Source organism: Ornithodoros turicata, chromosome 5 (assembly GCF_037126465.1).
Source record: "Ornithodoros turicata isolate Travis chromosome 5, ASM3712646v1, whole genome shotgun sequence".
In the NCBI taxonomy this organism is placed as follows: domain Eukaryota; kingdom Metazoa; phylum Arthropoda; class Arachnida; order Ixodida; family Argasidae; genus Ornithodoros; species Ornithodoros turicata.
Window position 1 is genome coordinate 40080794 of NC_088205.1, and position 15299 is coordinate 40096092.

General features: G+C 44.2%; 1 protein-coding gene across 1 annotated transcript in view; it reads left to right on the forward strand.

Moving 5' to 3' along the window:
* The first annotated feature begins 169 nt into the window (after positions 1-169).
* The window catches only part of LOC135394397 (clusterin-associated protein 1-like), a 70421-nt gene continuing 55291 nt past the window's right edge, over positions 170-15299 (forward strand). Inside the window, exons 1-5 of the mRNA XM_064625126.1 lie at positions 170-723; positions 799-910; positions 1019-1103; positions 5803-5994; positions 7983-8078. Coding sequence (XP_064481196.1) covers positions 702-723; positions 799-910; positions 1019-1103; positions 5803-5994; positions 7983-8078 — 507 coding nt within the window. The 5' untranslated portion in view covers positions 170-701. The remainder of the gene's footprint in view (positions 724-798; positions 911-1018; positions 1104-5802; positions 5995-7982; positions 8079-15299) is intronic.

Consider the following 15299-nt stretch of genomic DNA (forward strand, 5'->3'; position numbering starts at 1 on the left):
ATTGGCCAGAGAGCTCAAAAAGTGGGTGGAGCTCCAGGTATAGGCAGGTCCCATTAATGGCCAGACTCCCTTTGGCACATGACCTACTACTATACTAGAGACCTGGACAGCCGCAATGCTCCCAGCACCGGGGTAGTAGTTCTGGCAATCGCCGCTTGGCTATGGGATTTGGCGCTAGCTCGCACTATTCGTTACCACGTGATTTGTCGAAACCGCGGCGATGTATGGTAGGCTGTGTTGACAACGACGAAGCAGTATAAGAGAGATAATAGCGCGTGCTTAGCAACAGCCTGTGTATCCCTGCGTAGCAGACTAAAGGCGGTGGCGAGGGTGATTCCTCTCCCCAATAATGCTATGTGGCGCTTGCAGCGGTCACTAACGTAACTAACCCGTGACCCGTCTCTCCCATAGGGGATCGCCAGCTGTCCAGGCCAGGTCTCTAGTATAGTGGTATAGTAGTAGGTCGTGCTTTGGCATACACGGCACGGCATCCATGGGTGCACGTTGTCATGGTAACCATATGTTGTCGGAATGTTGAAGGCATGCTTGCTAGAAACGGGAATGAACGTAAAAACGGCCAAAACCAACTTGGATCTTGAGTGCCGGTCAAGTGCGCTATCCGTTACCCTTTACCGTTTCCATAGCCCATAGCGCTACCGAACCATAGCGTTGTGTGTTTGTCCAAAAACCAAGGGCTCAGGATGTCACACCGAGAGCTGAGAAGTAAGAAAACTAGACTTTCGTTTGATCTTTAGGTTAATGCGTTCTAACCTGGGTGCATTTCTTATTTTACGTTAGATTTCACCGAAATAATGCGTGCTCTTGGATATCCACGCCTAATTTCTTTGGAGAACTTTCGAGTACCGAACTTCCCACTTGTAGCGGAAATCGCATTGTGGCTAGTAAAAAGGTATGCCATTTACCCTATGCACGAAGCTGCATATTTTCTTAGGATTTCGTTTACTTTTTGTAACTTGATGACCGCGAACCAACTTGAGATGTAACCTCTCTGTTTCAGGTACGATCCAGATGTCGACATTCCTTTGGACATAGACGTGGAACAAGACAGGGTGATGTTCATCAAGTCAGCTTGTCACATTATCGTGAGTATTTTTATATCAAGCATATTTCACTCACCTTATGTTCGTGGTGTGAGGGGACCTTGAGCTCGAAGGCAGACGGACGAGAAATTACGGGCTCCGGAGATGAGTCCTCGTCCTTACGTCTCTATAACGTGTGTCTTATTTATACAGTTATGTGAGCTCATTAAGTCACAGTCAACCACATGTATCAACTTAGCCCTTTGTGCTAGCAGCTGGTAGTTTATCCAGAACTGAGTGGTCTGGATAAACCACTGCTAGCAACCATCGAGCCTTGGGTCAGGCTGGCCCTGGGGCTCCATCTCCAGTTGAGCCCCCCCCCCCCCCCCCCCCCTTTTCGCTGACCCTGCTTAAGGGACACCAAAGGGATGACACAACAGGGAAGTCGTGATGTACCATCATTTCGTGTCCCTCGAACTCAAAGATCCTTTACGCCAGAGACGAGGAAGTTACTTGACAAAAGGAACTCTTTACAAGTTAAAGATGTTGCAACACTTTGTCCCAAGATATCCCAGATAATTATAAAAGATGATTGCTTGCATCGATGTGAACCTGGATTTGAAGTTTTATAGCAAAGACACGTAGATAACCAGCACTGCGCATACCGAAGCTCATCCAGCTCTGACATCACAGCAGGCGTTTCCGCTAGTGAGGCAGCATGAGAGAGGTCACATGCTTACGACTGCCAATGGGGACGGCCGTAGCCCTCTCACTTCAGATGTCAGAGCGTGTCGCGTACATGTGTTCAAGGGTTTACATCTTGCCAAGTATGACACGTAGAAAAATAATTCTTTTTGTGCAATTCTTTTTGTGTGTGTTTTATATTGTGCATGATGTAATATAAACTAAATGCATCAGAGTGTTACAACACCTTTAAGTTACTGTGTAGAAAATGTAACTAAGTTACTTACAAAGTAACAAGTTACGAAAATGAACTCCAACCTCACAAGTTACTTTGTAAAAATAACATTGAGTTACTTTCTTGGTAATATTATGTACCCTTTAGGTCTTGAACTCTGTGTAGTGGAAGAAGACAAGGGTATTGGGGCATGCGCAAGTGTGTCTATGTCGCTGGCTGGTTGAATAAAGATTCTTTGGAAGCACTCGAAGGCGGAAGGTCTGCTGTCTGTCTGAATGAGATGTTACCGAATCTGGTTATGACTCGTAATCGTCTCACAAGTCACAGGAAGCCTTAGTTGCTCGTGCGCCATAACAACTGAAATCATCGTCATCATCATCAACAAGTCACAGGAAGCGATCATTGGTACTGCTCATGGACGAAGTCGGCGAGATCGTCCTGTCTGTAGGTGCAATGGTGCACAGCCGCGGGACGCTTTCCATTTGGCATTGCACGTATGCACTCAGTGCAGTCACGTTGTAGTAGGATGAGGTTATTAAACATAGAAGGACAATTGCAAAACAAGCCTCACAATGCCCAGTTGTGCACTTCAATAACACAGAGGTACAAACACACCAGAAGCCTCAAACACCCAGTTCCATGCTTCAATGTCTGACCGGTAGCATCTCTGACTGGTAATCAAAGGGTGTGGGTTCAAATCCTGTGCTGGTGCCTGTTCTTCAACTGCCATCATTCAACTCGGTGCAGTGTTTTGCTGCCTCCAGTAGAGGACACTCTTTCCGACATGCTGAACCGCGCTGTGCACACATGTTGCCGTGCTCCTCAGCAAAATTTGAAGCACGCAGTCAACTGTTGTCGCATGGCTGCCATGCAGGGGGCATAAACCGAGAATGGCTGTCGTCGAGAATGTCGTAAATGACCACAAGATAAGCGCACGCCACACAGCCTGCTCAGCCCACTCGTGCTGACCATGTGATGCGTGTGATGCATATGTGTGGCCAGGGTGGAACTGCAATCTTACTGGAAACTGGATTAGAAGACGAGGGCTGTTTTTCCGGTTCACTTTTTTACAAAAAACCTCGTCCTATAGTACGACTTATACGGTATGCACTCTCCTGTACACAATGGGTGCTCAAACTTGAAGCATTTTTACTTCACTTATTTCTGAAGAAGAGTTTTACACTTCATTCAACACCATCAAGGAGAACGTCACTACGTTCTTCATGTCTCCTCTCGATGAAGTCTGTGAGAGCTATCGATTCCACAAAATGCACCCAGCAAGCCGGTGATGCTGAGAGCACTTTGTACGCCGCTCACAGCGCCAGGGCTTGGCAACATGAAGGCACTGAAAAGAAATGACATGTAGCAAGTCTTGCAAACACTGCAACTCTTGATGCAGTGGCTAGGCAGAAACAGCGTATGTGCATTCCTCTTCTGAAGGGAGATAAAAGTGATGCTCAAAGCAGTCTGGATTCCACCACGTGCATCTACTGTGGCATACCAGCGTATCACTATCAAGAACTTCCCCCTCACATACAAAGAACCAAAGAATACAAAGGTTGGATACCTGGTACTTATCAAAGTGCCAAAATATTCGTTCGTAAACCTAATCGATGTGCAGTAAGACTAGAATTAACGTAACACATCAATAACCCGTGCTTGATCAATCACCACGTCCTTCACCAGAAAAGACTGTCCTAGTAGGAAAGCTCTATGATATTTTTGCCACAATGAAGGACACTTCGAAGCAGTCCCCCCCAAGAAGAAAACCAAAGGTATGAGCTCTGTTCAACTATGCTCTGTTGGTGTAAAGGTTGATTTATAGAGCTTAACGTCGACAGCTCACGTTCAAGATTGACGCAGGAGCAGAAGTCTCCGATTCCAGAATCATTTCAACCACACCCCAAGTTTTAAATCAGCCAGATGGTGAGTAGCTCTGAGGACCTGGAAACAACTGTCTGAGGTTTCTAGGTACATTCATTGCTAAACTAACATGGCATGACAGAGCCACAGTGGAGCATCACTTATGGGCACAGTGGGCATCTCTGCTACTCTGCTAGTCTTGCCCTTTGCCTCATCAGGTTTTTTGACATTGCCACGCATACAGGTATGTAGATGAGGTCTTGCTTATGCAGTCTTCACCCAGGGCTCTTCAGCGGCCTTGGAACTTTTCCTGGTAAGCATTTTGTCTGAAGCTTGGTATCGCCCCTTCTCACTCAGCATACCTTCAAGAATCCCTATTCCTCTACTTGACATATTAAAGGATGAATTGCTGACACTGGAAAGCCAAAGTGTCATCGGAGAGGTGGGACACCCAACGAAATGGTGTTTACGCATGATCATCGTACCTGAAGCTACAGGAGGTTATCGCATCTGCATGGATCTCGGCAAGCTTAATCAAGCTGTTCTCTGTGAACGCTTCATTGTGCGTACCATCAACCAGATATTGTACTTGGAATGCTCGATGACGCTTGGGCATTCTCGGAACTCTATGCAAATTAAGGATTTCATGAAGTCAAGCTCTCACAGGACTGTCAGGGATAGACAACATTCATAACTCCCTATGAACGTTACTGTTACTGTCACCTACCCTTCAGAATCGCTTCACCTCCTGAGTTTCTTTAGAAGCAAGTGTCCTGTGTCTTGGATGGCCTACCTAGAGTAGTTTGCGTGGTAGATGACGCCCTTGTGTTTGGTTCATCTCAACAAGAACATGATCGACGCTTGCATAGGGTTCTGGGCTGGGCTGGTGTGACATTGAATGTAATCAAGTGCACATTCAGCCAAAGCAGTGTAAAGTTTTGGGTTTGGTTGTCAGCTTAGACGGTATTGCTCCTGACCTACAGAAAGTTGGAGCAGTTCAAAACATGCAACCTGCAAAGGATGTAAAATGCATCTAGTAGCTCCTTGGGATGGTGAATCATGTAGCCTGTTTCATACCAAGTCGCTTCACATAATCACTGAGCCAGTTCGTGCCCTACAGAAGAAAGAAGTCACATGGGCATGGGGTGATGCACAAGAAGCAGCTTTCACTGTCATCAAGACGCTGCTGTCATTGAGATTTTTCTGGTTCGATACAGCCCGTCATTCCTGACCACTGTATCATTAGATGCAAGCTTATGTGGAATGGATACTGCACTGATGGTACTGTCGGGGACTTCTACAGAAAAAAGGTACAGTCAAAATGAAAAAAAGCCCTGGACATTGTTTATGTCCCGTTTGCACCACTGCTTGCAGATGTACAAGTATATGGCCGTGTCATTATCTTCAATTTCACTTGAGGAACTGAGTTCCTGGCTGGGCTGTTGAGGAACTGAGTTCCTCAACAAACTCATTGTAGTCATCACTCTATGAGCAAAACTGTTTCTTTTTCTTCAAGTTTGCTGGAACTGTCCTGGTGTCTTACATTAAGGCACCGCCCAGTTTGTCCCACATACACACGGCTGCAACCGAGGGTACACAACCCCCTTGCGGCATGAAGTGTACATCTTATGATGTATCTAGCATGCATCCTCATGGTTGTCAAGAAGATTGACAGGCAGCACCATGAGGATGCATGCAAGATACATCAAAGAAGCTAAGATGTACACTTGTACATCACGAACGTTGTTGCCTGCAGATGCCTGCTCTGTTTTGGTATTTGCGAATATAAAGTCAATGCCACTGTTGGTGGCAGGTGACTCCGTGGCATATCATCCAATGACATGCATCTGTGGGTGGTGCAGGTAAACCTGCGTTACCCACATCCACTAAGCGGGTAATTATTCCCAGTGTGATCACATTTATCACTGTGTACTTCGGTGTACCTTATTGCAAATCAATGACAATTTGTTGTTTTACAAGGCAATCAAGGCCCATGTGAAGCTTAACGCTCGGAAGCTGTATATGGCAGATGGCTATGCTGTCAAAGAATTGCTGAAGGTTGCCCTAATACTCTATAAAGCAGTGCTCACAAAATGTCTACATCAGAACTCTGAGCCGGATACTGAGGCAGCCAGTGAAGCCTTCACCAACAGTTTCAGCATTAACTCACAGGTATGCATAAGTGTGTGCTGGACGATTGTTCATAATATTTTTTCAGAGTTGTGAAATTCTGGCTGATAGTTTGTTAAAGGATCATTTCACGCCAAATCAGGCAGGCAGGTTGGTCTGGTCGACCTTTCCAAAATATGTACAAGCCTAGTGTCTAGGAAGCACATCAGTTGGTGAAGTAGTTGAAAATCGTCTATACTTTCTCAAGAAAATCACTGTTACATTTTACAAAATGACCTTTGAGCACTGTACTTGTTCTCAACCTACAGGTCTTCATATCTATTGACCTTTTGAAAGGACGGCAAAAATTACAACTGCGTACCAAATGGATAAGGCTTAATAAACAACATACACACATGATGAATTGTGGAAAGTTATTTATAGAGCATTTCAATGAATATCCTATGCCCCTTTGATAGTCATATTGCTTATATTTGCACTTTGGTTATGTATGACAGAACATGTTTTGTGTTTTTCTACTTGTCTAGAAAGGTTCGCGAGAGTGTGGTACTACTTGAAGGCACTGCGGTACTCAGAGGGCTTTGTCGTACTCAACGAATATGAATTCTGTAGTCTTCCATAGCTGAGAGTGCCACATTGCTTGTTGGCGCAGGCGAAAATTTAGACCAAGGCCTTTGGACGCACTGGTGCACCCGTACCCCTCAAAGGGTTAAAAGCAGATGGCTGATTTTTTTTCTAGGCATTGTCAGTGTTGTGAAGTACTGCTTGCCTGCTTCTTGAGGTTCTAGGCTTTGCAAACGTGTAGTTAAAACATCACAAGGTCGCTATGTTTGTAAAACTTCCCACTTTTTTTCTTCTATGCTGCTTTTCTCCACACTTGCGCTTGTCAACATAATTGATATTCCTTATTTGGCTCAAAACTGGGGCTGTGCAAATATTCAGATTTTTCAAATACCAAAGCGAATAATTGTATATTCAACTCGATTTCCAAATTGAACTTGGAATTCTATAGTATTCAAATTTCTAATCGAAGGAATGTCCCCTCAAAACCAAATATGGTCAACACGCGTTACTATGACGCTCGTTACTATGACATCCTCACTTCATGACCACTTTTCTGGGGTACCGTTTGTTCCCAATGGAGTTCCTGTGTAAAGGCCCCTCGTTATTATGACAACTTGATAATCCGACTATGACCAACATTTCATGGAATGAACTGGGGAGAACACATGTATTCTTCCCCCGTTATTGTGACCGTCCACCACTTACCGAGTCATCCTCCTGACCCAAAAGTTCAGTGGTCCCGGGAAAACATAGGCGTGGTGAATGCCGAAGTCACGACTCCGCTTCTACTGAGTCATCCTCCTGACCCACAAGGGATAACGTACGGGCAGTATGTCTTAGCCATCACCCATGCAATTGAGTCAGTGGAAAATCTACATATTGACAGTTTTTCTAAGCAGACGCTTCTAACGGACTTCTTTTGTTGATAAATTGTGAATATATTGTATGGCTTAAATAATAAATTGTGTTGGTAAAATAAATTGAATTGAAATACTGTGCCTTCAATAGCTGCGTCTTCAATAGATGAGACAGAGCCAAACAGACTTCCTTTATGACTGGAGCAACATGCTTGTTGCTCATTAATATGACAATTCGCTGTATGACCAAAATCCGTGGGAACGGCCTTGGTCTTATTAACGAGGGTTAACGGTATATCAAACGTTACTTATGTCCCAGCAAAAAAGGACTGTTTTAAATATTCCTTTTTCCCCCAGACAATTACAGAGTGGAATGAACTGCCACAGGCTGTAGTTGACTCTCCTACAGTGCAATCCTTCTATCACAATGTATCATCTTTTATCAATTGAATTTGTGTGGTTATTTTTGTGTTTTGTTTTGTGTTCCCACTCCTACTTAGGCCTGATGAAGGCCAGTAGTATCTGTAAAATAAAAATAAATAAATAAATAAATAAAATAAATGTGTTGTTCTATGTCCAAATTATCACATTATTCATTTCATGTTTCAGCTTTCTGACATGAAGGTGACCCGACAGCTAGCGTCTGAGATCACCCAGCGAGGAGCAGTGCTATATGATCATTTAGCCAAGGAACCTGAACTAAAGGTTGTACATATACTTTATGCTTCCTGTGCACATTTTATTTATCATGATGAATGTTATATCGGGTTAGCTACATCATAGAGAGCCACCCATTTCTAGATTTCCAAGCTGCCTCATAGTCCAGTAGACTCCAAGTACCTATTGGTTCACAATTCTAGCCACGTCATCGAGCCATTCATTTTTAGATTTCTGAGCATCGTCATAGAGCTCCACTGCTTATTGGTACACAGTTTCCAGCAGCAGCATAGACAACTAATAATTGGTCAATTCCACTCATTTACAAGTCGACTCATAGACCTCAAATTGGTTCATTCAAATCTTTGGTTACTCCTCTATAAGCCCACTGGCTGGCAGATCACATACCCGTCTATGATTGATCCATAATTGCGGGGTGCTTTCTCATTGGTCCAGGACAGCTCATAATCTGATTCCCAACATGTAGGCTAGACTGATTTGCCCATACGTGGAGAGCTTCGACTTCTGAATGAAAAAGATAACATTTCAATGCTTATTAAGCAGATGATCATGAAAATGCATGCGCCGCACGAGCAGAGGAGGTAGTCTGTCGCTCAAGCTCAACAAAACCAAAATCCAACTTTATTGTTGTTCATTCCATTTTGTACACAACTGAACTCCACCTGCCGTTTTAACACAGAACTACAAGTATTCTCAACATACAACGCTTCTTTCTTATTTAATGAGTACCACAGTTCAGTGAATACAACACAGAACATCTGTAGGGCTAATACGTTATTAATGGTAGGCAAGCCTATCAGGTTCTCGCGATGGTCAGGTACTTCTCCGCGGCGATAGTCGCACATGTGATTTTTCTGTGTTCCCATCATCATACTCCGACTCTCGCTGTTCACAGTCTTTCGTCGTGTCGATGTCAGAATCGTACCCTTTAGTGTCTTCACCGTTCTGTAGTAGCATTGGGTTTTGTTCAACAGCCGAGGTCCGGGCGCGTAACTGGTCAGCATGTACAGAAGAAATGTGATGCTACTTATCACTATTTTGACTTGACCTTCCTGCCAGAGTATTTCTTCCACGTGTACCTCCGTACATAGACAGCTTGTCCCACCTTGATGTTTCGACTTGGCCTCCTTTGTTTGTCCGTTCTTCCTTTCACAGTTTCTTGCTTCTTGAGCATATGTTCATCTTCAGATCCTGGTTTCAACTGGGAAAGTTTTGTACAAGGTAATCTTCCGAGAAAAATCTCTGCCAGGGACTTGCTGGTGCATGAGTGAGGAGTGATTCTGTACTGCAACAGAAAGTTGTCAAGCTTATGCTGTAGCATTCTAGAATGCCTCTGTCCGTGATCCTTGAGTACCTGTTGCAGCAAAGCTTCCTTCACTGGACAATCCAGTGAGCAAGTCCGTTTGACAGTGCATGATAAAGCAGGTAGGTTATATGGGTAATGCCGTGTTGTTGTAGAAAGCACTGAAAGTGGTCACATACAAACTGCGGTCTATTATGTGGGACCACCTCTTCAGGGAGCCCGAATTGTGCCCATATCATTCTCAATTTGCAAATGGTGTTTTCTGCTGTGGTAGAAGACATCAGCACACCTTTGATTCATTTGGAAAAACTATCCACCAGAACATGGGTGTCGGCAGGGGGTGCAAAAGGGTCAGTTGCCTCCTCCAAGGCATGCACATCACAGCCACCGAGATGTATGCTGCCTTTCGCTTCATACTGCTCTTTTGCACGTCACATGTAGAAGTGCTGCGATCCTGTTGTGCTTGTTGGAGAATTTGTTTTGTGATTTTCGCGTCTCTAGCTTTGGACCCACATTGACCCATCGGCCATTTGTGAAGCTGCGGTTTGACTTCCTGTTCGCCACCTCTGAAGTCAAATTGTGCAAACGCTGAGGAGGGTCCACAAAAGAAGAATTTGGGTGAACGGAGAAAATAGGGCCATAACACATCTGTGCTGCCTTTTGGACTCAACTGACCGAAGCGCGATGAAAGCATTATCCGACCAATACTGTTTTTTTGTTGGTACACTGGCATTGCTTCTCTTTGGGCACTGTACTCATCGTTACATTGGAAGTGCCAAGTAGATTCTCGCTGTATTTCTTTGCTCTTGTGGATAGACGGCTGTTTAGCTAGGGCAACCTTGTACACAGTGTCAAACTTTTTGTCATCTAACTCGAGGAGCGCCTTCTGAACGTCCAAGTTGTAGCATCCTGCGACGAGTTGATCCCGTAATGCTCCAACTGGGTAGTTTCCAAATGAGCTAATCTGTGCTAGTCTCTTCAACACCACGATGTAGTCCGCAATAGACTGTTCAGCCTCTTGATTGTGCTTATGGAATCTCACTCTCTCTGGAATGAGGAGCCTCTTTGGAGCATAGTGTGCCTTCAACGATGTAGTTAGTTCTGCATATGTCTTACTGCTGGGTGAGTCCGGAATGAGTACGTTCTTCAAGACGTTTACATTGCTTTGTCTATGTAGTGCAAGAGGTTGTCCACCTTGTCTTCCGGTTTCATGACACTCACTCACAGAAATATTTCGAATCGCTCCAGGCACCTCCAATTACTTCTTCTGAAGGCCTGAATTCTGCGAGCTTAGGCATATCAGTCCTTCGTTGTACGAATCGTCGCCAGAATGTTCTATCGGGTTGCATGTGCCACACGAACAGAGCAGGCAACCAGTCGCTCAAGCTCCACGAAACGGAAATCTAACTTTATTGTCATTCATTCCATTTTGTACACAACCGAACTCCACCTGCCGTTTTAACATAGAACTACAAGTATATTCGCAAAATACAACACTTGTTCTCTCTTATTTATACCACAGAACAGTAACACTAACACACCACATCTGTTGGGCATGGTCATTTTTATTGCCTACTCTACAAACTCATCACTCATGTGTTGAAAGATGAAAGTCATTGAAAAGGTTAGCCAGCTGTAAGACTCGAACCGACATCTTCTGTTGTGCAACACTCATGTGTTGCCAGCTCTCCATGGAATATATTTATTAATCGTTTAAGTACATTCATTTGTCGAGATAGGATGTAAGTAGAGCCTGATTTTTTCTAGTTATATTTGTCAGTAAGACCGGTGGAGGTGGTAAATATCAGGTTAAATACACCTTTCAAAATTTAGGTGTAATGGGGCTATATTCATTTTCTGCAATAGTGGTTACATAAATCATGCTTTGAAAACATACATGTTCAAGGTGCTTTCGAAAATACTCAAGTGACTTACAAAGGAAATGGTAACAACAACAACCACTTTATATCAAATGGCAAAAAGTACCACAGTTAAACCAATCATAGGTTTCATAGGAGACCTTATCAGGTGTATATTTCAATACTGTCCACATATAAGACAGAATACTACACCTTCAAGTGCCAATTCGTCTCTCAAAAATGCTGCCCTTGAAAGAATCAAACATTTATTTTCTTATTGTGCGTGCTACGTTGGGTAATGTGTTAACGTTGATACACTTCAGCTTATGTAGAAGCAAATCTTGGAAAAAATACTAATTGACTTATTTCAACTTACACTAAATTTCAAATGCCATGACATCGAGATACTCGTCACATTTCGAGGACTTTTGTTATGTTCTGTTCTGGTTTTTAGTTTGCAGTAGCACAAATATTGTACAGTATAAAAATTCTGACAAGATAGTATTGATTATGAGGATTTGAAAAATCATTTATAAACAATGGACCTTGCGAAGGTGGGGGCCCTGGTACATATGCCCTGCCTACCGTTATTTCCTTTTTCCTTTGAACTTGAGCTTTTGAACTTGTTCGAGCTGGAACAGCTCAGCCTCGTCGCATTTGGGCACACTCTTCGCTGGTGCGAGGTAGTCTAGAGAGTGCAACAGCATTCCCATGCAGCTTGGTGTTGGCTTGTGCTCCAAACATTATGCTTAAGGCCTTTTTATCTATCTGAGAGTACCTCTGTTCGATGCTGGACAATGTTCGGGATGCGAAGGCGATGGGTCTCTCTTCTCCGTTTGGAAATAGGTGTGAGAGCACCGCTGATACACCATATGGTGAAGCGTCCGTTGCTAGAAGTACTGGTAAGGTGTCACAGTAAAGCACCAATACTTTGTCCGATGCCATGACATCCTTGATAGTTTGAAATGCTCCTTCGCAGTTTTTGTCCAAGTGAAGCTTCTGTTGCTTCTTCAAGAGCTTCGTTAAAGGGTACGCGATCATTGCTAGGTTCGGTACAAAGTGATCATAATAGTTAACCAGGCCCATGAATGCCCTCACTTTGGTTGTGTTCGTTGGTTGAGGTGCATCTATAACAGCTTGCACTTTTTCTGGTGCTTTGTGTACGCCCTCTGAGTCTATCTTATAGCTGCAGTACTGCACTTCGGTCTGAAAAAAAAGCACATTTTTGTCGGTTGACATGGAGTCCATACTCCTGTAGTCTGTGCAGCACTTGTTCCAGTCTCTGGGCATGGAGATCTTCAAATGGAGCAGTTACGCAAATATCATCGAGGAACACAGACAGCCCTTGAATTCTCTGCTGCACCTGTTCCATGGTTCTCTGCCAGATTGCTGGGGCACTTGCAATGCCATATGGCAGTCTTGTAAAGCGGAACAGTCCTTGGTGGGTGTTTAGTGTCAAGAGTTTCTGCTGATCTTCTTCGACTTCTAGATGCAAGTATGCTTGTTGCAGGTCAATCTTTGAGAAGTACTTGCCTCCACTGAGTGTTTTGAAGATCTCTTCCAGTTTTGGTAGAGGATGCTTATCTACATCCAGGCAGCGATTAAGAGTAACTTTAAAGTCTCCGCACAATCTTATTTTTCCATTTGGCTTAACTACTGGCACCAATGGTGTTGCCAAGTCCTTGCGCTCGACTTTTTTCAGTATTCCCAATTTTTCCAGCCTGGTGATCTCCTCTTCAATGCGTGATTTCAGGGCATAGGGAACACTTCTTGCCTTACAAAAAATTGGCTCCGTTCCTTCCTTAAGCTTTAGTCTTGCTCAGATGCCTTTTGCTTTGCCGATCTTGTCTTTGAAGACCTCAGGAAACTTCTGCAATAGCATGTCCATTTTCCTTGTGCTGTTGGCAGTGTCAACTTGGAAAATTTCTGCCCATAGCAATGTGATCTCTGTCATCCAATCTCTGCCCAAAAGCATTGGAAAGTCATCCTCAGACATCAAGTGCAGTGGTAATTGTTTTCGTTGTTCATTTAGCTGCACCCAGACCTAGACTACACCAGCAGGACTCTTCTGAATCTACTGATGGGCATACTTGAAACTGCGGCTCCTGTATCCACTTCCATGAGTGCATACCCAGCATCTTCTATGCAGACTTCCACTTTGATTGCATTACCATCTCACTGTGCCCTGCAGTGGTTTGGTGCTTCCAACCCAAATACTGGCTTCGGCTAGTCCTTGCTTTTATTTTTGTCTTTTGCCCAGCACGCCTTCAAGATGTGTCCTTTCTTTTGGCACCCGTGGGAAATTGCTGACAAGTATGGGCACTTTTGCGAATTGTGCTCGTTGCTTCTGCACCTGTAGCAAGGTTTTCGCTTAGGTGTTTCGCTTTTGTTCTGGACGGTTTTCGGTTTGCGAGATTCGTCCTGCCGTAAGGCGTGCACGTCTTTCCCGTTGTCCATCTTGGAAGCTGCCTCTGTGGTTATTTCCATTGCAACTGCCTCTTGAAGTGCTTTCCCGAAATCCAGCTTGTCGGAACAATATTGTAGTCTCTGCTTGATTTTTTCATCACGTAGGCCAATGAGGAATTGCTCGTAGAGGTTTTCATCCAGTGTACCTCCGGAAAAGCAACAGTTGACCGACAGACGCTTCAGTTCCGCTGCGAACTGTTGGATGTTCTCACTCTCCGTTTGCCGCCGCTCCCGAAACTCGATTCGTTCAGCGTACTTGTTGGGGACAGGATTCATGTGAGTTTTCGAAATTTGGACTATCTCGTCGAAAGTCTTGTCTTCGGGTTGCGCTGACACCACGAGGTTTTGTAACAAACTCTACGTGGCGGGTTCCTTCAACGCCAGTACAGCAGCCTTCTGTTTCTCTGCTTCTACGCCATGGAAAATGAAGTGCTGTCGTAGCCTTTTTATGTAGTTTGGCCAGCTTTCTAGTTGCTCGTTGAACTCTCAGAACGCCGCCGCCATGTTTCGAAACGCAGTGCGTCCGGCTTAGACTTCTTGCAAGCTTATTCCACAGTGATGAACGCTGTCGTACTCACGTTGTGAGCATCCTCGTCACCAACTGTTGTGATTGTTTTGATCACATTTTACTAACGTTCTTGGTTACAGCTTGTTAGGTTATAAGTTTTGGCGGGTTGGGCACATCCGCCACACAAGGCGTTGCCTTCAGTACCAAAGTCCACGAGACGCGATCGAGATAGATTCTCGATACATACGAGGTATGGGGGCGCTAGTGACTTTACACATAACAGTCTTGACATCTGACCCAGTCTTGCAATTGACGAGGAATTCCAAACGCCCTTGCAGCAGCACTGATGTCACCTCCGACTTCTTCGTCTTTGCAGAACGTTGAGCTTGAATGCGATAGAGTAACTTTGGGTGTGAGATCGTCCCCGCTGTTTCCCACATGTCTAATCACAATCTATAGCCGATGTTCCTGGTGCTGACATTGTCGATTGTCACGAGAGCTGTCTGTGCCGTCCATCTTCATTGCTTCTTGTGCTAGCACTTAACTTGAAGGACAGAAATGTCAATGCGGCTATCAACCATAATCAGTGACATACCAACATGTTGGCATGAGTCACACATAGCCATTCCTGGGGATATTTCTCTTTGGAAGGAACATTCTGTGGTGACTGCTACTTTACTAGTTATCACCAAGGAAAATTCACCTCGGATTTTACGTCATGCCGCAAAATACGGGATTTTGGGGCATGCTGGACTGCTCCGATTGTATGCGGCATGCTGGCTGATGCGGAGGAATATGGTACAGTATAAAAATTCCGACTGACAGTATTGATTATGAGGATTTGAAAAAATCGTTTGTAAACAATGGACGTTGCAAAGGTAGGGGCCCTGATACATATCCCCCTCTGTCGTTATTCTCTTTTTCCTAGTCCTTGTCTTTGTCCTAGTATTCCTATTTCTATTATCCTTTTTCTCTTTGGCAAGTTGGATGACTGGTGAGCAAGTATAGTTTCTAACATGTTGGCTGTTTGACAAATAATATATATGTAAAACTCACATTTTAATTTTTTTCAGGAGTGTTATCTCATGTACATATCTGCTCAATGCATCTCA